The sequence below is a fragment of the Strix uralensis genome, chromosome 18 (assembly GCF_047716275.1).
Source record: "Strix uralensis isolate ZFMK-TIS-50842 chromosome 18, bStrUra1, whole genome shotgun sequence".
Classification (NCBI taxonomy): Eukaryota; Metazoa; Chordata; class Aves; order Strigiformes; family Strigidae; genus Strix; species Strix uralensis.
In genome coordinates this window covers 3258210-3281362 of record NC_133989.1, presented here as the reverse complement: position 1 = coordinate 3281362, position 23153 = coordinate 3258210, and the positions used below count along the sequence as shown (strand labels likewise).

Here is a 23153-nt window from a genome sequence, read left to right as displayed (position 1 = left end):
TGTAACCCCTCTTGATTTATGTAGGTAGCTACTCTTCAGGAACCTGCAAAGTGTTCCTGTTGGAAGAAGAATGAGTGAGTTAGCTAAGCATTAGTCTGCTACGGGCTTAATTTTAACGAGCATTTCTGCAGGAGTAGCAGATGGGAGGTGCCTGCCCTGCACCTGCGCCTCTCTACTTTTTGGTGCAGCCCAGAAGCTTCAGTACTTTCCCAAGGGCCTTGTACGACCTTGGTCAGGCTGAGCGGGAGTTTCCTCTGTCGTCTGCTGAGCAGAAGTTTGGTCATGCCTGCATCCCAGCTGCCATCGGCCACAGAACCACCTGAACGGCGTCTTAACAAAGCTCCTCCTGTGCATTCATATTCCTGAAGTGAGTCCTCGTGATCTGAGATAACCATCATTTTATTTATCTGTTTCCATAAAGGAGTCTGATTATCTCCCTCGCAGCAAGGCAACAGCTCTATCCAACAGAGTTAAACTAACGCTACTGATTCCTGTTTATTTTTTCCTTAAATCCTTTGCATGGGAATATCATGTTCAGTTCTAATCCTTAAAAAGTAGAAACAGAGACTTTTCTGCCAGCAAACCTATGAAAGCTGGAGGAGCTGGGGGGGGAGCAAGGAGGGCTGTGTTGGCCAGGTGTTGCGGGGAGAGCAGGGACCCCGGTTAGTCCCCTCTGTTAACCCCGCTCGGTTTTGCCGATGAGGGTGTAAGTATTTACCGGAGAAGAAGGAAAAAAAAAAAAATAGGAAATAAAAAAACCCTCATAAGTTTGTGGGTGATGGATGGGGAAAATGACACCCACACCCTCATCCTCCCCGCCGCGGGCCGGGCCCCTTCCCCGGCCGGGCCCCCTCCGGCTGCCGCGGGTTCGAGGCGGGCCCGGGCCCGGGCACCGGGAGCGGGACCCCGCCCGGCGGCGGCCGCTTTGCGAGCGGCGGGACTTCCCGGAACGGCGCGGCGGGAGGCGGCGGGGAGGCGCTGACACGTGGCCGCGGCCCGGCGGGGGGAGGGAGCCGGCGGCCGCCGCGATGTGAGGCGGCGGAGGCGGAAGGCGCTGCCCGCATGGCCGCGGGTGCCGGCGGCAGGAATGTGCCGGTGGGCAGCGCCGAGCACGGCCCCCGGGCCGGGCAGCACGACGGCATGAGGCGGGATGGCGGCGGGGACCCGTACTGGTCCAGGTAAGGCTGGACCCCGCTCGCAGCCCTCGTCCGGGACACCCCGCCCCCCGCCCCGCATCCCCCGGCCGGTCCCCTCTCGGCCCCGGGACCACCCCGCAGAGGTCAAGGTCAGCCGGAGACCCCCCTCCCTCCGCCACCTCCTGATGCAGCTTCGGGATGGAGGGGGTCGGGCAGCCGGGACCGTTCCTCGGAGAAGCGGTTTCGGGGGTGCTCGGTGCTCCCCGACGGGACGCCGCGGGCCAGAGACCGACCCCCCCGCTCTCCCCGGCCCGGCGCGGCCCTCGGGGGTGCAGCAGGACGGTCCCGGGGGACACGGTCCCTCCGTGCTGGGCAGTCCCCGGTGTCTCACTGCACCGGGCTCCAATAGAGATGGTAGAGGGAAGGGGGAAGATACGGAATTACTGTGAAACACAGGGGGAAAAAAAAAATCTATTGAGCTTATTTCTGGCCTGGAGTCAGTTATTTAAACATGCCGTTGAAACCACTATGAGGTTCTTATCAAAGTGTTCCAGCAGGGATGTTTGTACTGGTGATAGTAATTAATTAAGATAAAGTCTGGAGTACTAGCTGGGCGGCAGCTCGACAGCATGAGCTGTTCTTCAAGTTATTAAAATTCTTAAAAATACTATTAAGCCCAAAGTGACTGCTTTTAACAGCAGGGGTGTAAGCGAACGCAGGGTGCTCTTGTGTTTGGAGCGGAGACTGCGAACCAGGGAGGGAGCTGGGATACGGGGGCAGCGCTGCTCCTCTGCCACCCCGGGAGAGTCATCCAGCACCTTGACCTCAGGATCAGCCGCTTCTCCCCTCTGAGGTGCCGTGAGATGATGATTCAGAAGTGCCATGGGGCAGGTGGAAGTGATGGTCAGAGGCTTTTCCAAACTGGGAGCCCCTGGGCTTCACCCTGTTGCCCCCGCGCTTTTAAAATTTGGTTTAATGCTGCCGTGAAGAGAAACTAAGGCCTGGCTGCCACTGCGGTGGCCTGTCCTGCAGGGTCCCAGCTCCCCTCGGCCTTTGGGGCTGGTGTGGCCCTGTGGCGAGCTGGCCCTGGCAGGAGAGGGGGGGGCAGCTGCGGGGACAGGTGACATCGGTACCAAAGCACTGGAATGCGTGGCCAAGGAATTTCCCCTTCCGGCAGCAATTAGCCACTGGAGAAGCTGAGATTTATCATCAGTCGCTTTCTGCAGGGACCACAGGCTGATAGCCGGCTATAAACTGCCGTCCGAGGGAGACTTTTCCTGCAGTCAGAGACCTGGAAGTCTAATCAAACCCACACTACTCTCAAGAGTAGGAGCTCGGTCTCAAAAGCAGACCTTTGACACTAGGGTTGCTTAAAATTTTAAGATTCTTTTCCCCCAAAACCAGTTAGGAAAATTCCCTCTCTCTGTCTCCCACTTTCTAACTTTTCCCTAAGTCTTTGTGAAATGGGAGTGGTGGGAGAGGGAGATCCTCCCACCAACATTTCATGAAACAAAAAGAAAAAAAACTCTAGAAAAAAATGTAACACGTGGCCAGAATGAACCCTCCGGTTTCCCAAATCTCCTTGAAAAATGCAAACCATCTACAACGCTCCAGAACAGAAAAGATGATCTATTTATCAAGACATATGCATTTTTAAGCGATTCTGACCATCTTAAGTGCTGCTAGTAATTGAAAGAATCCGGTTGATGCGAAAGAGCAGCAGGGTAACTGTAACTCCCATCAATCGGATCGTTATCTATATTGCTCTGAATCACAGAAGCAGAGATCACCTCCCTGTTGTTTGGTGTAGACACACACGGGTGGTCGCAGCCCTTGTTTGGGGAGACTTTACAGAGCCTTTATGGTCTAAACAGGACAGATAGAGGCTGGGAACGGGAAGGGGGCAGCAGAAGAGGGGAGTGATCCGCCAGACTGTGCGAGCAGGTTGGTCAAGTTGTGTAAAATACCTCGTTGGATGGACTCAAATCAGTTTGGTGGACAGTTTTTGACCGGCATATGCAGATAAATAGCTCTCAACATTTCCAAGTAATGAGTTATTGCCATGGAGGCAAGGCTTTATCAAGTGGGGGAAGTGACATGGGTTCTCCTTTCATGATCCAACAAAAGACATGCCAGGCAGCCTTCCAAGATCTGTCTGCACCGTCAGTGCAAGGAGAGATAAACGGTTATCTTGGCAGGTTTATTTTTCCATCTTTGTTCATGCTGCTTCTTATTTTGTCCTCCCTTTTTTCAGCTGGCTTTTCCTTCCTCTTCCACTGTTCTTGCCCTACGTTTTATCCTGCCTCTCCTGCTGCCTTTCCCAAACTTTTCTGCAGCTTTCCAATGGCTTTTCTGCAGGTTTCCAACACCTCCTCTTCCAAGAACAACACTTGGGGATTTCTGTTTGGGGCTTGAGAAAGCCCTTGTGTCTGTGTAGCAGATCTGGACATTTAGATAGCACCTTTTTATGGAGATCTTAACATGCCAAAGCAGGACTCCTTGGGCAGTAGATGTGTTTTAGCATCTCTGGTTTAACTGGGGGAAGACTGAAGCACTGAGAAGACAAATCCATTGCTGAAGGTTGCACACAAAGGCAGGTCCAGCAGTAGACATGGGGATCCCATTTTGGATGGTGCCTCCAGGAGAGAAATACAACATGGAAAAGTCAGTGTGTCCTGAGAAGCAAATGACTCCTGAAATCACTCTGCATCTCGCAGCCTTTGGCTACGTCTGAAGACAAGGGATTACTATAGCAGTTTCTTTAAGCTCCAGAGATAAAAGGAGTTGTACCACCGCCACAAGCTGGTCTCCAGTCGCCTGACTGCGCTCTTTGCCCGGAGCCAACGGTCACGTTGTTTTTCTGAGTTCTGTGCCCTGATCTTTTGTCAACACAATGTTGCAGCTTTGGTTGCATTCTTTTTTTTTTTTTTTGGTGGTTGGGGGTTTTTTTTATTGTACAAGTTCCTCACCCTGGTTTTAATCATGTCTTTGCTGAGAACTTTTTTCACATGGAAAATGTAAGCAAGACACGCGTTTCATTGCTGGCTGAACCACGTATGCCCTTAGATCAGCGTGCAAAGCACGTGTGCGCTCCATTATTACATTTTCCCACCGCCTCCACCTGGACTTAACAACTATTTCCAGCTCATACGAGCTGCTGAAATCTAATTTCATCTTTGCTTTTGCCGAAAGCAAGAAATTAAGAGAGGGAATAAACCCAGAGCCGTGCTTGCTGAACACCACTTTATTGCCATCTGCGGCTCTGCGGAGGGAGTTTGTGCACAGGAGGCTGACAGGAAACCAGCAGCTTTCCCAGGAAAAAAAGCCCTGTGTCCTCTATGCTGCTCTCGTTGGCTGTTAGCTGGTGGATTGGAAAAAAACAAAACCTCCTCTAAACCCCAAAGCTACTTTTGACAGCGACAAATCATTAGCTTGGAGCCGATCTGCAGCACGACAAAATCAACTCGAGGAAGGGGAAAAAAAAAAACCCCAAACCTCTCTCTTGGTTTGGTTGGCTAAACCTAAACATGTTAGATTTTCAAGGGAAGGAGAAATTGTCGTTGAGAAAAACAGAGAGAGAAGTGAGAGGACTGTCAAACCAGGTTAAAAATAACTACCTGGGTATTATCTCCTCGCACAGGAGTGTCTGCAAGACTGTGGTGTTTACGCCACCACATCAGTCAGGCTGTGGTTATGTTGGAGATTACTGTAAATTAAAGCCATAGGCTGGTAAACTGGAAAAGAGGTTTCCAAAAGGGGGATGCTCCCAGGGGGCTGGGAATGGGTGGCGAGAATGGAAACGTCCCCAGGCTGCAGTATGGCAGGTGACCAGGCATGGGGTGGGGTGGGGGACACCACAGGCACCAACTGCCCGTGCTGGGGACATTCCCCTGGGAGGTGGCCCCAGGCATGGGCTGCTGGGTGCCCCTGGTTTGGAGCTGGTGGCCCTCCAGCGTGGCTGGAGCTCGGTACCACCGCAGGGGCTCAGCCCCATCCTGCTCTGCGGTCCTTGCAGGGACGGGCGAGTGTCCGTGACTGGGGTGAGCGAGCGGGCTGGGGGCATCGGAGGTGGCTCCAGCTGACGTACCCTCCACGTGTCTCCCACAGAGCTCTTTTTAGCCTCTTTTTACAGAAGAGAACTGAGGTAGAGATGCCCTGGGTGTGGGCGGTATGCCCCGCCGCCGATACCTGCACCCACCTTGGCTGTGGCGCAGCTTCGATGCAGATCAGGAGCTGCAGCTCCCAGGTCTTCTCCCACTTCCAATTCCAGTTATGGAAAACACCCACAAACCTCAGAGATGGCTTCTGGCCAAGAGCTGTTGCTGGGACAGGCTGTTCGTAGTCTTGCTGTCTAACACAGGTCTCTTGCCACCAGAAGATACCCAACGGTCCAGACGTGTGCCTTGAAAGGGGTACTAAACTGTAATCTAATTGATAGCCTAAACTCCTGCAAGTCCATTTTAACAGTGACCTGCAGTGTCTGCAAACAGACAGACCTGCAGACTGGGGAAAAGGAGGGAGACAAGTCAAGAGAAATAAAGTTGAATAAATATTTGCTCTGTGGCATCTACCAGAGAAATTCCTCCAGCAGGAAAACAGACTGCAAATAAAGATACCCTATGCTCTCCTTCTACTGCGGGATGGCTCGGCTTGGTTTTGTCCCTTTGGGGCTCTCAGGCATCCTTGAAAATCAATCATAACCACCATGCCCTAGATGGGGGACCCATTTGGTTGGTGGGAGTGGGGTCCTGGGGTATCACTGGATGCTTCGAAGCAAAGCTGTGACCACCCAGTGCCTGGGGCTGCGTTTGGAGGAGGAGAACCAAGGGACATCAGGCAGGGCTGCTCAAATGTAGAGCTGTTGCCACACAAAAAGCCACACGGGAAGAGTTTAGGGCTTGAGCTAATTATAGTCTGTCTGGGTGGTGGCTGGAAGTTTATGAAATAGGAAGTATTTTCTAGCTGCATGGCTGCTTCGCTCAGTAAAGAGGGTCTCGGTGACATGCAGAAGGGGATGCACCTGCAGTGCCCGTTTCTCGTAAGCAGAAAGGCATGGCAGGTCAGGAGAGCACAGGCCAGGCTGCGAGGAGCCACCCCAGTCACATGGCACCCAATTAAGTCAATTAGGTGGCTCTGAACAAGCTCTGGTGATTCACCTGCTGATGTTTTGGAGGTGGCTGCCCCCTCTCACAGACGTTTCTGCTCCATGTAGCCGGGGCTCGGCCAGGACTGGCACAGGGTTGTGGGGAGACGCTTGGTCTGTCTGTGTGGCTGGTGAGATGGGCACGGTGACACCAACGGCTGTGACCTCCTTAGTTTAGATGTGCTTTACTCTGACTCAGTTTGGTTATCTCCAGCACAGATTACCTCCCTCATCACGAAAGCCATTAGATTTAATTTGTTAACGCTGGTAAAGCTCCGCTTCTTGGGTGGCGGGTGTTACCTACAAAAGCTATTGTTTGATTTGTCATTATTCCATAGAATTTGAAGGAGAGTTTTAATTTTTCCCCTTTGTACTAGTCGAGGTTTCTCCTGTAACCTTTGCTGTTGTTGTTTTGCACTGAGCAGAACACTGACTCATCGGCAGCCTCTGTGATAACTATAATTAGGAGAAAATGCATTTACAAAGCTCTTTCCTCTGATGCAAGCACATCATTGTCCTTGCAGAGAAATAATTCTTGCCGTGCTTTCAGGTGGGTGTGGGCAGCTAGTGATTACATTTGACACTCATATTATTTGAGTGGATTTTCCTAGCTGGATATGCTACCTACAGAGCAAGTGGTAGTCTGAAGCCGTCTTTATACTCCCCACATGTTTTGAGCATAAGTCTCTACCGATGCATTTAAATATATAGGAAAAGAATATAAATGCATAGAATGGAGTAGTAATCAAAGAGAGCACTGAGAAATGTGTCGTATACCCGGAGACTTATTTAGTGCTTTTGAAAAAGAACAAAAGTCAAGAGAAAAATATTCACTGGAGTTTTGTCAAAACATCAGCTGGGGAGGAGGCTTGTTGGGAGGAAGTCTCTGCTTGGCAGTCCCTTCCCACTGCTGTCGGAGCTGTGCTGTGAATGGTGTCGTGCTTTAGCAGAGAGCCACACAGTGCTTTGTGCCCCGTGCTCAGGCAGGTCACACTTGTTGCCTGCATAGTCTGGCACTGCTGGCCTGGCTGCCTCCCCCCCGTCACCCCCAAATCTCCTTACATGTCCCCAGCGCAGGGGCTGGGGACTTGGGTGACTCTGCCCGCCTCATCGGGGCAAGAAAAAGGTCTGGGAGCTCACAGCATCCCCTCTGCCCTGAAGCCAGAGCTGCTCTGCAGCCTGCTCACTGCTTTTTTGAGTTCAATCCATCAGCACCAAACTGTGCCCCCCCCACCTGCCCCTTCCTCGGACACCGGCATTGCTGCACATGGGTTTTGCTTTTCCTAGTGGCAAACACCTGCTGAAGGGAACCAACCTCGGCAATATTATAAGGAGAAGTGGAGTAAAGACTAGTTGAGCTGCACAGGTCTTTTTCTCTCCATCTTACACCTTGCACAGCCTGTCCTGGTTTTGGCTGGGATAGTTAATTCTCTTCCTAGTAGCTGGTACAGTGCTGTGTTTTGAGTTTAGTGTGAGAATAATGTTGATAACACAGTGATGTTTTAGTTGTTGCTAAGCAGTGCTTATCCCAAGTCAAGGACTTTTCAGTTCCCATGTTCCGCCAGCGAGGGGGTGCACAAGAAGCTGGGAGGGAGCGTGGCCAGGACAGCTGACCCCAGCTAGCCAAAGGGCTATTCCACACCGTAGAGTGTCATGCCCAGTATATGAACTGGGGGGAGCTGGCTGGGGGGCAGATTGCTGCTCGGGCATTGGTCAGGAGGTGGTGAGCAATTCCATTGTGCATGACTTGTGTTTTCTTGGGGTTTATTTATCTCTTTTTTATTATATTCCTTTTCATTACAATTATTTGAATAATATTATTATTGTTATATTTAATTTAATTTTATTATTAAACTGTTCTTACCTCAACCCACAAGTTTTACTTTGTTTTCATTCTCCTCCCCATCCCACTGGGAGTAGGGAGGAGTGAGCAAGTGGCTGCGTGGTGCTTAGTTGCTGGTTAGGGTTAAACCACGACAACAGCTGTACAGGGTTTAGGGCCAAGGAAGAACCATCGATCTAATATCCCCTTAAAATGCTGCTGGGCTCATCAGAATAACTGCCAGGAGAAGAGGCATTGCTCAGCCCCACTCCAGATAGTGAGAAAGCTCATAAAGGTCTCCCTTTGCTTCAGGGGGAAAAGCACAATTTAGAAATCTATTCTAAATAATAGGAAATACCTACGCACATTGCAGGCTGCTGCGTTTTACTTGGTCACCTCAATTGTTGCAGGTTCAATATCTCAAATTAATCAGGGCTGTGCCACTGTAGATAATGGGAGAGATTATGGCTCCAGACTGGCAACAGCCCATTTCTGGGGGTGCAGAAGCACTGGTTAGGCAGACACGGGTCGGTCGCTTGTACCTGCAAGCAGCTGATCTCGGATTGTCTTGGGACAACCCTCTGAGGGCTCTCCATAACGTTGTCCATCCCCAGTTACCCCCCACCTGCCCTCTGCCTCTGATGGGCGATTTATACCCAAAAATTCCTGCCCGTATCATCCCGCTGGCGTTGGTCTGACCCGGACACGACCTTTGGTTTCGCTGTGCCGTAGCAAGCTGAACTTGGTGCTGCTGCTGCTGCCAGAGCTGGCTGGGGCAGGTGATTAAAAAACCAAACCACCTTTGATTTTGCAGCAAAGCAAAATAAGATTGCTGCGTATCTTCCTCTCAGCGTAAGACCAGGAAGGACTCTGAGAGCATTTACCAGCTAGTTCAAATGGCTGAGGCAGGTCAACCCTTGGTTGCTTATTCCCCCAGCAGAGATACGTGAGGTTTTCTAGTTCCTGTGTTATTTTGTACATTTGTACGTGTGCACAGTAAAGATGGTTCCAACCTTCGAAGCACCAACTGAAACACCTCCAGTTCCTTCTGCCAGAGGTTGGCACTGAGCTGCTTATCTGCCGCATTGGGAAACAGCAATAAATTTGCCTCCAGCGGGCACAGCTGCCCACTGTTCCTTACTTTTCATTGTTCCTTCACCTCCCTCTGTGACGGGCTATTTGACACATTTATAAATGGCTTTGTGCTCTGTGGCGTTAACCTACATTTATCATAATTCCAGTACAGAGAAATAAATGCTCAGTTCGATATAAAAAGTGACCCAGGTTGTTTCCCGTGCAGATATGTTTAGTAGGGTGGAAAGCACAGAGGTTAATGCCCTGGTACAGTGAATTCCCCAGTCATCTCTGGAGCAGAGAGAGTCTGTTTGCTCAGTGCTTTGTGCTCTGGCCTCTGGGCATAAAAATAACCAGATACAAATAATACAAATAGTGGGTGTTCTTACTAAGCTTTTAACTCTGTAATTCACAGGCAAAGGGGGACCCAGATTGACGTTAGCGGGGCTGCAGGAAGGCAGAGTTGTTCACCTATGCCTGGGAGCTGCAGTTTGCAGCAAAATGTGGGTCTGTGCTCCAGAAGCACATCGCTGACTTAGAGCAGGAGAAAGTTGCCTTCCCACTTACTTCCAGCCTGTATCTTCTGCAGGAGCACTTTTCTTGGGGCTGAGTACTCATGTACCAAAACATATATTCTGTTAACGTATTATTACTCATATTATCTTAAACTTCTTATCAGGCCAGGCTGGATTATCTTGCTCCTCTCTCTGGGATATTCAGCCACATCATATCTTGTTTCTCACTAAGGATTCCTCCATCTCCCTCCTATTTAGGAAGAGTAAAACACACACCACCTCCCTTGGGGAATGGGTAGGAATGCCAAATAACGAATGTTTGCTACCAAGATGGTGTGTCTCATGCAAATACTTCTAACCTCATGCACTGACCTTTCCTTTGTTATCCTTATCTTTTAAAGAACAGTTTCTAAAGCTTTTGTTTGGGGGGAAAGCAAACCAACCAGATTTCCCTCCACCTTTCCCTCCATCCACAGTCAGCAATGCCTCAGCGGCCTGTTCCACCTTGCAGCCTGTGGACAGACATTATTTTGCTGCTGGGGTCAAATAGTGTTTGGGATGAAAGTTAGCATCATGCATAAAAGCCCCGCTCTGTGTCAGAACCACTGTGCCACAGGGGGATTGCGCTGACCTTTATCAAGACAGACTTCAGCTTGGAAGCAAACCAGTCTGACCTGTAAATCCTCGCTGTGCAGGGATCTACCAGGCAGACCCTTCCATGTGCCCTATCCCCATCTTCCTCTCCATCCTCGCAGGCCCGAGTCCCGCGTCTGGACGGTGATGTTGCTGCTGGGGACGTGCCTGCTGTACTGCGCCCGCGTCACCGTGCCCATCTGCGCCGTCGCCCTGAGCACCCACTTCAGCTGGGACAAGAAGCAGTCCGGCGTAGTGCTCAGCAGCTTCTTCTGGGGCTACTGCTTGACACAGATTATCGGAGGACATATCAGTGATCAGTACTGGAAATTATTCTCATGTTTTCCTCCGCTCGGGCTTTTTTAATGACACTTAGCTTGGTTTTGACCTCTCAGTGCCAGTTTTGACAGTGGCTGTGCCAAGTTTCACCCCGGGACAGTGATGGGGTGGAAGGGTGAAGCGTGTCCTTGGGGAGAAGCTTTATGGAGCACTGGAGGTTGCTCTAGAAGCAGTTGAGGTCTCTCCATCAGCCTTACACAGGGTCTGTAGCTCTGATTCAGAAAGTTTTGGCTGTCCGTTTAGAGTCCTGGGTCTGGAAACTGCTGCTGTGCTTATGGGGCAGTTTCACTGAAGGACTTTGCACAAGCAAAATCCCCAGCAAACACAGGGACTGTCTACACGATCATTACTGCCTCGACAGTTCCTGCAGAGCAGCTGCCAGGAGAGAACTACAGTCATGTTAATGGACACTTAGACCAACACAGGGTTTTTTCACCTGGAAACAGTGAAGAGTAATTTTATACCAGCATAATTTTTCTGATGGAGGTTGTTTTCAGCACTGGTTCAGTAATTGGAATAAAAAAAGCAAACTCACAAGCTTACATGTTAAGCTGATGAAAGAAATAGTGGGTGTAAAGCAGACTTTATTTCAGAAAAGTGACAAATGCTGATATGCTTTGCATAGTTCATAGCTGCTGCTCACCAGGAGTGTTACTTGTCCGTTAACAAACAGTTTAATCCCAGCAGTGCTGGACAGCCATTTGGAAGGGTTTATAGCTGCAATCACTAACCACAAGAATAAAATATTTCCTTTTTGCAAGGAATACAGCTTTTTTCTATTTGATCTGCTTAGTCTATCTTTGTTTTCAGTTCAGCACCTCCGTTTTTTCCACCCTGTATTCTCATGCAGTCTTTTCACAAACAAGCCCCATCAGTTTCCATCATGTCTGGGAAACCCCAAGTGTCTCCATTTTATCATATCAATTAAAAAACAACTTCCCCACCTAGCTGTAAGGAAAGATCTGAGTAATTACCTGCTCAATTTCCTTTCCCCAGCCACCCTGTTCTTAGTGAGGAGGGCTTTCCTATGAAATCTTTTGAGAGGAGCACATGCCTGGAAGGAGTACATTATCCATGCCGTGCACTACGCTATTTAATTATGTTCCTTAATAGTTTGCAAGCAAACGCCTGCAAAAACCCAAATGTTAACAGGCAGAGCTGTTGCAAAAGAGCAGATGGAAGAGAAAACACTGTCACTGGTTAAAAGCAGAACGGGGACAGCAGCTTGGGCTTCCCCTCCGTCAGAGACCGGGGTGCATCAGTGTGGTGGTGCCTCTGGGCTGGCGTGTGCCGGAGTGGATGGGCAGCGCTGGTGGCCACTGTCCCCATGAGAGTGATGCCAGTGGCCAGCTGCTCACTGCCAGCTCCAGGGGAGCAGGAGGTGGGAAGGGAGGAGGTCAGAGCTACTCCCCAGAGGGCTAAAGATATTTGTAAGAGAAGAACAGGTTTGACTGAAAGGTTGCTCTTAAAAACAGGCTAAACTGGGAAGGACACTTGAGTCTTGACTGGAGGACTTTGCCCTTTTGCCCTCCCCTTGTTCCTGATAACGTATTTTCTGTCTTCCAGAATAGGAGGTGAGAAAGTCCTCCTGCTCTCGGCATCAGCCTGGGGGTTCCTCACGGTCCTCACCCCACTGCTCACCCACGTCACTTCTGCCCATCTCGTTTTTATGACCTCCTCCAGGTTCCTCATGGGGTTGCTGCAAGGTGAGGCCCCTGTCCTGAGCACGTGTCTGTGTGTCTGTCTACCCAGGGGCTTCCTTGCAGGGGGGCTTGTGTGCAGTAAATTCAGTTGCAAGTCATATGGTTTGCAGTGCATGAACCCTTCTGCTGCGTGTTCGAGCAATCGTCTGCCTCAAAACTGCCTCCACATCCAGAACTTCCCCAGGAAAAAAAAAGTGACATTTCTAGAGAAAGTCGCTGACAAGTCATTCCCCTGTAGAAATCTCTCTGCCAGACAGGGGCTGCTGGCTTCTGAAACCGTCACTGTCCTTGTTTGATTTTCCACATTTTATAACTCTTCAAAGCACTTGGGGAAAATTGGCCCTTACCAAAACTTTTGGATAATTTGGAATGATTTTCCTTCCCTCTTGCCGAGCTGCAGCACTGGGGAACCGTTGGGATAAGTGCATTGGCACTGATGGATTTGCAATAGCAGCAGTGATGATGAAACAGGATTATGGAGAAGGCACAAACCAACCTTTCATGGTGACGGATTCACTTACTTTATTTTATATCCCTGTTTTGAATTCACCAAAGGTTTTGTTGCTTTGTCTCGGTGTTTAGCTCCTGCTGGATCTTTTAAATTTGCTTTTGATTTGCTCATGAGGGCACAGGAGCCTGACTGCTCCCTGCCTGGCTGCTGTTGCTCACAGGGGTGTATTTCCCGTCCCTGGCCAGCCTGCTGTCCCAGAAGGTCCGGGAGAGCGAGCGAGCCTTCACTTACAGCACGGTGGGGACCGGCTCGCAGTTTGGGTAAGTTCAAAAGGATTTGAGCAGCAAGTGACAGTCTCCGGACATTGTATGTGATGAAATGCCATTAAATAGTTGGAGGCAAAACTCACAGCCCGAAGTACATGTGGATTCCTGGGTCCTTGAGGATCGTGGCTGCAGCTGAGGAAGCCTCAGGCAGTTGCTGTTGTGCATGTCAAGGATTTATGGGTTTATTTTCCCTTTATTTTCAAGCCAGACTTTGAAAAGTGTTTTGCAACATTTAATTACTATGGGAAACAGCCTAATTGATTAGGAAGAGCAAGGGTCAGCCCATGACTGCTCACCCATCCTCTCTGATAGATGGGGACGATATAACTTTCCCAACTCTGCTAATCTCCATGAGAATTTCCTTTCTATATGGAAAAGTTGCATAAAAGCCATGTAGAAATGTAACTGTGCTTAACCACTTAGTTTTCCAGTGTACTCATTTCTTTTGTTGATTTATACATTCTCTGAGACACTTTCTGCACACCAGCAGCCTCATTTTCCTTCCCTGATGAGCATGTTTCAGTGTGGGGCAGACGAGCGTGAGGTCCCTTAGTGGTTTCTCCTGCCCGGCCGAGGATCCCGAGATGCCACGCAGGGAGCAGGGCAGGTTGCAGAGCCACAGGGTGACTGGGCAGGCGGGCAATGCCTGCACAGGCAGTGACTGATGACTATTTTCAGTGCATTTAGTGACCCGCAGCGTCCACCCTAAGAAGCATCTCCCATTGATGCGTGCAGCCCCAATGCTCCTAGCCAGACTGTAAATCCCAGTGTGGTTTCCCTTGCAGGACGCTGGTGATCGGTGGTGCAGGATCTCTCCTCCTCGACTGGTACGGCTGGGAGAGCGTTTTCTACTTCTCTGGTTTGCTCACTTTGCTCTGGGTTTACTGCACCTGCAAGTACCTCCTGAGTGAGAAAGGTAGGTCCAGGCACCCGCATCCCTCAGGCTGCCAGCGCTCCGGGGTCTGTGGGACCCGGGCGGTGCCTCTGTTGTTTTCTGCAAATCCTCTGTGTTTCTAAGATCACGCCTGGTTTTACACAAAGACCTTTTATTCAGATGTCTTCTATGATACATGCTATGTCTCACCCAAGATGCTAAACCCAGAAACAAGGTTTTGAGCTGTTGCATTGCTGATTTTCAGGTCCCACACTGGATTATATTGCTGTTGAAAGCCTGATCTGACTCCTCAGTACTCTTAAGCACCAGCGAAAACACCAAACAGAGCATGGTCTTCAAAGTGGATTACGCTAAAGGAGGGCAAGATACTTATTCCAAACTAAGAGCATCTACACACAGAGCTTTTAAAAACCAGTTAATCCAGAATATCTCTTCCCAAATAACTGTCTGGGAGTAATTTCATACATGGGGAAACCATTACACCTGGCTACAGCATTGTTAGTGTGAGCGTGATATGTAGGAGCCAGGCATGTGCCTGGAGCTGCACAAAACCCAAACCTGGTCCCTGCCCAAGGGGTTTTTGTTTAATTATAACAAGAGATATAACAAGTGGGTGCAGGTGGCTGGATGGGGAACTGTGTGGATGCAGTGGAAAAATTTTGGTCAAGAGTAGAAGGTGTTTTCATGAGCGTTCAATGGTGGTATAGCCAAAAAACAGAGGTTAGAAGGAGATTAAGGTCATTGTATAGCGGTCTCCCAGGGCTCCCTCCAGCTTCACAGAAAATTACTGATCAAAGCTTTTCTTTGTATGTTTTCTTCCCTGCAGAACTCATCATCCCCATAGACTATTTAATGAGAGGCCTCTCGATATCCAAGCAGACCAAAGTTCCCTGGAAGCAGCTGTTTAAGAAGGCACCGATATGGTAGGCAGCTGCAGTGGCCTCGAGGGTCAGCAGGGCTGGGAGAGCACCCTCCTCCCAAGGGCTTTTCACCTCCCTGTGCTTATTTCTTCTGCTATGTGTATCTTGTCCATTTATTTATTGGGAAATTTTACCAGGTTTTCTAATCCCTTCTGTATAAATAAAGAACTGTACAGGTAAGCGTGACAAAAGGCAGTTTATGTTCTGTCCGGATGAATGTCAGGCTTGAATGTTACTGGCAAATCTTTCTTCTTCACAGGCTGTTTCCTGGATGAGTCGTGTGCTCCTCTGGAGTGATATTCTCCGCAGGTCTTGTTAGAAATGCTGCTTGTAATGGGCTCGTTAGAAATGCTGCTTGTAATGGGCTCCTAAGAAGTGCTGCTCAGGGGCACTGGGTGGCATGGGCTGTGTTCTCATTGCTGGCAAAACACCTTTTTAATAGCCAATTTTTCTCTGAGATCCTGCATTTGGTACTGAAGGTCATCCCAGCACGTTCCCAAGTGCTATTGAGCAATGGGGCTGCAGGGCAGCAAGCCCATTCCTGCCTTGAATAACCATGGAGCATCTGCTGATAGCAAATCCCTAGAAAACCCTAAACAACACCTCTTGGAGCAGGACAGCTCTTGCAGCGCTGGAAGGGACTGGTGGGAAATGCACTCGCACAATTGCCGCTGCAATTAACCTCTCCTGAACCCAGGGGCTGACGTCAGGCGCCCGCCCGGGCGCTGTGCGATGAGGGCAGCGAAGGAAGGAGCGGTACTGCGAGTGGCAAGCCAAAAGCAGTAGCTATCGATGAAAAAAGTCTCAGAAAACAATTGCAGCGCTGGGAGGGATTTATTTATAGACCAGGAACTGAAATATTGGGTTGCTCAAGTGCCTGTTTCCCACCCAGTGTGACCTGTCACTCCTGATTATTTCCTCTCCACTGTGTATTTTCAGGGCTGTCATCATCGCTCAGCTTTCTACAGCCAGCACATTTTTCACTCTCCTCTCCTGGCTGCCAACTTTCTTTAAGGAAACTTTCCCTGAGTCAAAGGTAAGTTGGCTCTGAGACACAGGCATTGCTGGTCTCTGTGCAAATGAGGTCGTGCTGGGTACCTGCCAAAATGGGTTGGTTAGGGAGGAAGATGATGGCAGAGGGGTTTGGTGAGAGCAGGCTGGGAGGCAGGAGGAGGTGGGAGGTTTCCCTGCGGGGTGAGGAGCCGTTATCCCCCTGCACATACATCTGGAGATGCAAGCATCCTCCCTCCAGGTAGGCAGAGGCTGGTTTCTAGTTGCTTGTTTAGGGATGCTGAAGGGAGGCCGAGCTGGGGCACCTTCCAGGCAGGGAAGAGAGGGTTATATTTGGTTTTTAGACTGCTTTTCTTCTGTGGATGGTTTTGAAATGGCATTATGCTGTTGCAAATGCCCACCATTCACTCCTGGGTTTTCATGGGGTTTTTAACTGTACTGACATTATATAGCTCAGACCTGCCTGCAAAAATGGTAATTGCCATTAATAACATCTTCAAAAATACTATAAAAGCTTCCCTCTCCTCAGCACAAATGATGTTCCCATTTTTCAGAAACCTATGCAATACTCATCTGGGCTGAGAGCTGGCATTTTGATCTTGTTCTCAGAAACTCAGACAATCTTTTCCACAATGGCTCTGTTAGGTTTTTATAATTTCTGGAGCTGCTTACAAATGCCTTTCCATATGACATGTGTAAGGCGCTTTATGGCATACTAGATATTTATATTAAAACCATGTATTAAACCAGCAAACATATTGTTGTGACAAGATCTGTGCACCTCCAGTAATGTGCTTGCGCAGCAGTAATTTACCATCTGTTAAGCATTATATCATGGTGCCCTTATGTAAGATGCTCTATATAGCGTTCCTGCATCTGATAATCACTTCATACATTCTAATAAAACGGGGCTGGAGGATGCTTGATTTTAAAGGATGGATGATAATCCTTAATGTGGGAAACTTATGTCACCTACTGGTCACAGTCCCTTTCTGCAGGTGACCTGCCTTCACTGCTGCCTAAGCAGCTGCCTGCAGCCCACCTGGCTGGAGGTGGTGGAGGGTTTTGGCTCAGGCAGTTCAGGGCGACGGGCTGTAGGGATGAGCCCAGGCTGGCTCGGATGTCGGGATTGACTGGCTGAGCAGCCCCAGCTGGGGTTAACAGACACCAGAGGTATCACCCCGCAAGCCCTATGGGGTAACATTTTCAAAAGTGACCAAGACCCAAAGTTTCAAACCACTGAAAGATGTAGATGGACCCTGGTACCATTTCCAGGAGCAGCTGAAACAGTGTTATTCAAAACCAAGATTATTCAGCCCTCCGGCGCATCCTGAAGCCAGGCGAGGAAGGGAGGGATGCCTCCATGGGGTAACAGGCTCTGAGCGAAGGGGGAGATGCGGGGGACGATGGACGGGTGAGTAGGTTCAACCAGCTGAGATGAAGCCCAGCTCAGCCCGCACTGATTTCAGCTCCTCGTGGGATCTGGGCACCAAAATGCCTCTGAGCAGCTGTAATCCAGATGACCAGTAATCATCTGTGATTACAACTGTAGCAAGCTCGCTTAATTGAAAATAGGCCAAAGTATGTTGCTACCCATAATGTTACCTAATCCTGGCATTAGAAAATCCAGCTATGTTCCCTCAGCTGCCCAGTAACGCTGCTAATGAGGTTGAAGCTGATGTCGGAAATTTTGCCGGCAGCTTTACTGCTGACCCCACAGGGCAGAGTAAAATCTACAGCTTGCTTTCCAGGGCTCTGTGGCTTTCTGCCACATCACCTTGCTGAACAGTAAACTTTGCCATGTTTAATCCCTCTTTCCCTGAGCAGACAGAGCTTTCTGCCTGCAGGGTCACCGGGGCAGAAGGAAAGACAACAAACCTAGAAATGCTACAGCCCCGTGATGCACCTGCCACCTTACAGACTTCAGAATGGTCAGGGTGTAGATGAGAGCTTGGTGTGCAAAGGGAGTAGAATCCTTCAAGAAGATGATTTTTTTCCCTTTCTACAGATACCACAGACTATCAAATAAAATATTTGCAAACAAACTCAGTTCTGACAGCAAACCTCTCTTGATTTTTCTCCCCTTCAGGGTTGGGTGTTTAACGTAGTCCCCTGGCTGGTTGCAATTCCTACAAGCTTGTTCAGTGGATTTCTGTCTGATCATTTAATCAACCAGGGTAAGAGCTCTTTTGGCTTTTCCTCAGCTCTTATTTTATGGGATTTGGAAGGAGGACCTGGGTGGGGGAAGGTAGGCTTGCTGGTAGGGAGAAGACGACCCAGCAAACAGACAGTGTGAGGTTCTGATATGAAAGCAGGATAAATACTCCAGGGTCCAAATCCCGTCCATGTGTTTGGGACTGCCTTTGATCTCAGCCACAATATCCAGCTGGAGATAAAATCTGGCTATCTGGACAAGGAGACCTGGTGAGCTGTGCTTAACTGCAACTCTTCTTTCTTTTCAAGGGTACAAAACCATCACCATTCGTAAATTCATGCAGGTAAGAGAGCTGAAGCCACAGGAGTGACACTTGAGCTACCTGCTGAGCTCTGCTTGCATGGCAGATTAGACCTGGTATGGAGCTGGGTTGGTGGTTAGAGGTGGAAAGAGGAAAGGGTTTGTAGCTTTGCACATAGACTGGTGGTCAGTGTGTGTGGGAAATTAAATCCAGAGGAAAACCCTGACTGAGGAACAGAGCATGGACCAACACTAACATTGAGCACAGAGATTTGTGAGTGCTCCGAGGAGGTTTTCTTTCACAGGCAAAGGCCAACCACACACTGTCACTCCAAATGACCCCTTAGATACTGAGGAAATAGCAACACAAGGATGAACAGAAATAGAAATGCCAGGTGAGAGCACAGTATATTCTTTCTGTTCCGCGGCATCACATGCCTCCAGACAGACCTCTGACACCGAAAGGCAAGACACCAGGGGAAAAAAAGGCTTGAGAAGCACCTGGTGCACATGAGCTCTTGTCATTGTAAAAGGGAACAGTTTGTCCGTGAAGGGAGTTGCTTTCTTCCTTACATAAAATGTGCTGTGGTATTTAATTTTCCCTTTCTTGCAGGTCATTGGCTCCGGTGTCTCAAGCATTTTTGCCTTGTGCCTGGGCCAGACCTCCAGTTTTTGCAAGGCGATAGTGTTTGCTTCTGCCTCTGTTGGACTTCAGACCTTTAACCACAGGTAACGAGAGTGATAACGACAGTAGCTGTGGGCCTTAGCTCTTGCCCCATGCTTGGCATTTCGGGGTCCAGGAGGAGTCTGCCTCCATCATGACTGTCAGAGCAAGAACCTTGTCTGAGCATCGTGTGTTGGTCCCTGCGAGGCCAGTGGAGTTTAGTGCCTGCTGGGTTGGAAATGATCCAGCAAACGTCTAGTGTGGGGAAGGGCTTGGACCAGCAGTTATTAGGGACACGAAGCAGGAGGGGAATTGCATTTTGGCCCCTCTGACCATTTTGAGCTGAATTCTTTTCCTTCTGGTACTCTCCTGTGCTGCTTCACTCTCAGCCTCTTTCCTCCTTTCTCCTCCTGCCAGTGCCATTTATTGTCCAGGATCCCTTCCTTTTGTTTGACAAACTAAACTCTGTGTAAATGACGAAAAGGTAATTGTGCTCCATTAAAACTGCCGTTTTCTCCTCTGTTTCTCACTAGTGGCATTTCAGTAAACGTACAGGATCTGGCCCCCTCATGTGCTGGCTTACTGTTTGGTAAGGATTCCGGTGGGGTTTTGGTTGTGCTGGAAAGGTGACGCATACGGGAGGGGACACGGTCATCAGCACTAAGGTTTGAGCAGGAGTAGCTCTGTGCAACGTCTACTCCGTATTTGCAGCCTCAGCTTCCTCCTGGGATATACCTGCCACTGCCAGGGGTGGGTAACAGCACCAATGTGCCTCTCAATTTGCCAGATGCTTCTTACCTGCACCAAGGGTGGGGATGAGGACGAGTGGCGGGTGTCGCAGCCATCAGCAAGGCATTGCTCTGGGTTTCTAATATACAATTCCTTCCCTCTCTTTACAGGTGTTGGGAATACAGGTGGAGCCCTCCTAGGTAAAGTACCTTCCTGCAACTCATCCTTTCCTGGGGATCCCTCTCCTCGTGGGTGGGCAGGATCCGGCCCCAGAGCCTTTGCATTTCTTTCTCTTCTCTCCCACCCCAGGTGTCATTTGTGTGTACTTGGCTGGCTACCTGATTGAAACGACTGGCTCCTGGATCTCTGTTTTTAACCTGGTGGCTGCTGTTAACAGCATTGGCCTCTGTGCATTCCTCATATTTGGAGAGGCCCAGAGGGTGGACACAGACTCTGCATATATGGACCTCTAGAGATGAGTCCAGCAAGCAGCTGAAGGACAGGGGAGTGTCACGTCTATGTGTCATTGTCGCACAAGTGCCAAAGAACTTTTTTTTTTTTTAGGTGTTTAACAGGAAAAAAATATACTGAGACCAAGTACATAGTGGGTCTGTATGAAACCCATGGGACAAAAGAAATTTAGAGTTCATTTTTTGCTCAGGGCATAGCTGATGGCCTGCAGAGCCGTCCAGCTCAACATCTCCAGTGAGGATACGGCCCGTGTGACCAGTTTGCCCGTCTGTGTCTAGTGGACAGATATCCGTGTGGCCAAAGCAGCTTACCCAGCTCGTCTCCGAAGGCTGCTGTGGTTTGCATGCCGTGTCCTGGAGCGGTCGCTCGCTGAGGGGAGCTGCTTCGCCGTGCCAGGGGCAGGTCCCTCCATGCTCTGCCACCCTGTGACCTCAGGGAGGGTGGCTGGCTCTCGGGCTGCCACGCGACACGTGTCCTCTGAACTACATGAAAGGAATAATCTGAACGAATGTACCTCTGACCTTAACCTTCCCTCGCGTGCCTTCATTTTGCAGTCTGCTCGACAGGTACAAGTCAGGTGTGCAGGAGAATGGGTTGTGAGATGAATTCAGGGCTTCCCTTCAGGGGGAGTCTTCTGGCTGGATGTCTACTGTGGTCCCAGGGGCATGAGGTTGCATCAATACTGCCTTCACCACGCTTGAGCTGAGCTTGAGCTGAGCCGGGAGCCTGCAGCGCTGAACACTTAAACCAGCTGAGCCCAACTTAGCTCAAGGGCAGAGCTCAAGGGCTCCCTCCTCTCTCGGGTCACTTTGCTCCCACCCTGAGCCAAGGCAGACCACCTCCAGCGTGAGAGCAGAGGAAAGCTGCAGTCACCCGTGGCCAGGCTTGGCTGGGCTGACCTTGCAGTGTAGGTGCAGCCGAGGAATCCCCCGGGGGCTGTTCTGCCATATGCTGTGAATGTATGGGAAGAACAGGTCGTGTTCTGTGCTATGGATCTATACTCCCAAATGCTTCGTCCTTGGTTAGACGTGTCCCTCTCAAAGGGGTGAGGGAGACTTTCCTAAGAGCCTGCAACGGGCAGGTTTTGTTTCTACCTTAAGCGTAAAGCAAATTTCTGCATTGGGGATCTGTAGGACTGGATGTGGATCCCTGTGGTTCCCCGTGTCAGAGGGAAATACTTGGCTGTACACGCCTCTGAGCCTGAATGTCTTAAGTTATTTATAAATATTTTTAAATTTAAGTACCAAATTCTATATTTTATGGACTTGAGGCCTGATTCTGCATGCTTATTTTGAGTGGTACTCCCACCAAAACCCACAGTATTTCTAGAAGGGAAGGATTTACCAGCCTACAGTTTCTGGTTTTGTAGGATCTATTTTAAACGTGGCATTTCATATTAAAGCAGTTCATTGCTTTTCCTCCCACCCCTTGCTTGCAGCCTGAAAGGATCTTTTTGGTTTCTCTAGTGCTTACCAGAAAACTTCAGCTGAGACTTGGGAGCAGATTTCCTAAGGGACCTCTCCATGCAGGAATGCTATAGGTTTGGATTCTTTGTCTTTAAAAAAAAATTATCCCCTGCTTCTCCTTTTGTTTTGACCAAATGTCTTCTTGGCAGATACGTTGGAGCCATGTTAAGCTTCTGAATAGCTGGGTTTATAGTGAAAATACTGACAGCCTTTTAATTGCAGACACACTAATGGGGGCCACTAAGCTAAGCTGAGATACTTATTGGGGGTATTAAGAGATAAAGATACAACTGCCTGATGAATTTGCAAGAGAATATAGGATCAGTGTGGTCTGATAGGGAGCCAGAGAGATAAGAAAGTATTTTTTTTCTCCTTCTGTGCTTTTTCTCTAAAAGGCTGGTCGCTACCATAGGTACAACCCTATATCTGGGGTGCTGCAGTGCTGCAGAGCCAGGACACACAGACGCTGCTGGGAAGCCTCTTAAAATCAGCGAGTAAAATGGGGAAGGCACACAGAGCAAATGCAAACTAGGCTTGCCAAAGAGGCCTGAGGCCATGCAGACATCTCTGCCAGCCTTGTCCCTCGTCCAGCCTGAGCAGATTGTTTGCATGGCCTTTTCTATAGCAACATAAGAAAAAAAGGTGGTGGTTTTCTTTTAACATCTTCCCCGGCCGTTCAGGAGGGCAGGTCAGGAGCACAAGGAGTGAATTCTGGTTCTCTTTGCTGGTTGCACCATTTCTTGTTGGAGAGTTGATAAGTTTAAACCACTCACATTCGAACCAGGCAGCTTGGCCACCCCTTGGCTCTGCAAGCTGGGAAATTTGGAACTAAGGTCTTCAAAGGAAAGTCAACGTTGCTGGCTGTGCCTTCTTTGTAATCCAGCTAACACTTTGGTGGGCTGTCCGGATTATCTGTCTCTGTAAACTGGCTAAGTTAAATGTTTGAAGTACATTTGAGGCTTAGGTTTCATTATGTTCGTACCTCTGGTGAAGTATTGAAACCATTTTACATAGCTGTACTATTATTTTTTTTGTTTAAGCAACCTTGCCAAAGCTTGCTGTCTGAGAGTTTTTTTTATGGAAGGACCTAAAAAAATAAAGGCAGCGAACCATTTGCACACTGTCTGATTTTCCTTTGAATGCAGAGGTGCTAATTTTCGTGATCAGTAAGGGACAGGGAGAGCTCCGGTATATTTAGTGTCACTGACTCCTTAAGGCTGGTGCAGAGGACAGAGGCTGTGCTGGGAGAATACCTGGGCTGGCAGATTCTCACAGCAACCTTGTGTGTGCTCGTACGTCGGACCTCAGAGGACATCCAGTTTCTTCTTCCCACTTATTTTGGAAAAATGACTGAAAAGCTTGTCTTCAGCAGAGCTGTGGTCAGTACAGCATCAGGAGAC

The 23153-nt window shown here is 49.3% G+C and overlaps 1 protein-coding gene across 1 annotated transcript; it reads left to right on the top strand.

The window, feature by feature from the left end:
• Nucleotides 1-909: 909 nt before the first annotated feature.
• On the top strand, nucleotides 910-22871 carry SLC17A9 (solute carrier family 17 member 9). The gene is made up of 13 exons (XM_074888382.1): nucleotides 910-1178; nucleotides 10446-10643; nucleotides 12229-12368; nucleotides 13037-13136; nucleotides 13928-14058; nucleotides 14864-14960; nucleotides 15897-15993; nucleotides 18058-18145; nucleotides 18432-18466; nucleotides 19037-19152; nucleotides 19621-19676; nucleotides 19987-20016; nucleotides 20126-22871. The coding sequence occupies exons 1-13, from the start codon at nucleotides 1063-1065 to the stop codon at nucleotides 20287-20289; spliced, it is 1368 nt and encodes a 455-aa protein (XP_074744483.1). The 5' UTR covers nucleotides 910-1062; the 3' UTR covers nucleotides 20290-22871.
• The last annotated feature ends 282 nt before the right edge of the window (nucleotides 22872-23153 follow it).

Excerpts from the sequence above, each read along its gene's own strand:
- SLC17A9 (XM_074888382.1), top strand. The coding sequence starts at position 1,063 with ATGGCCGCGGGTGCCGGCGGCAGGAATGTGCCGGTGGGCAGCGCCGAG. Across the intron at positions 18,146-18,431 it reads TGATCATTTAATCAACCAGG|GGTACAAAACCATCACCATT; the intron begins GTAAGAGCTCTT and ends TTTCTTTTCAAG. Across the intron at positions 19,677-19,986 it reads ATGTGCTGGCTTACTGTTTG|GTGTTGGGAATACAGGTGGA; the intron begins GTAAGGATTCCG and ends CTCTCTTTACAG.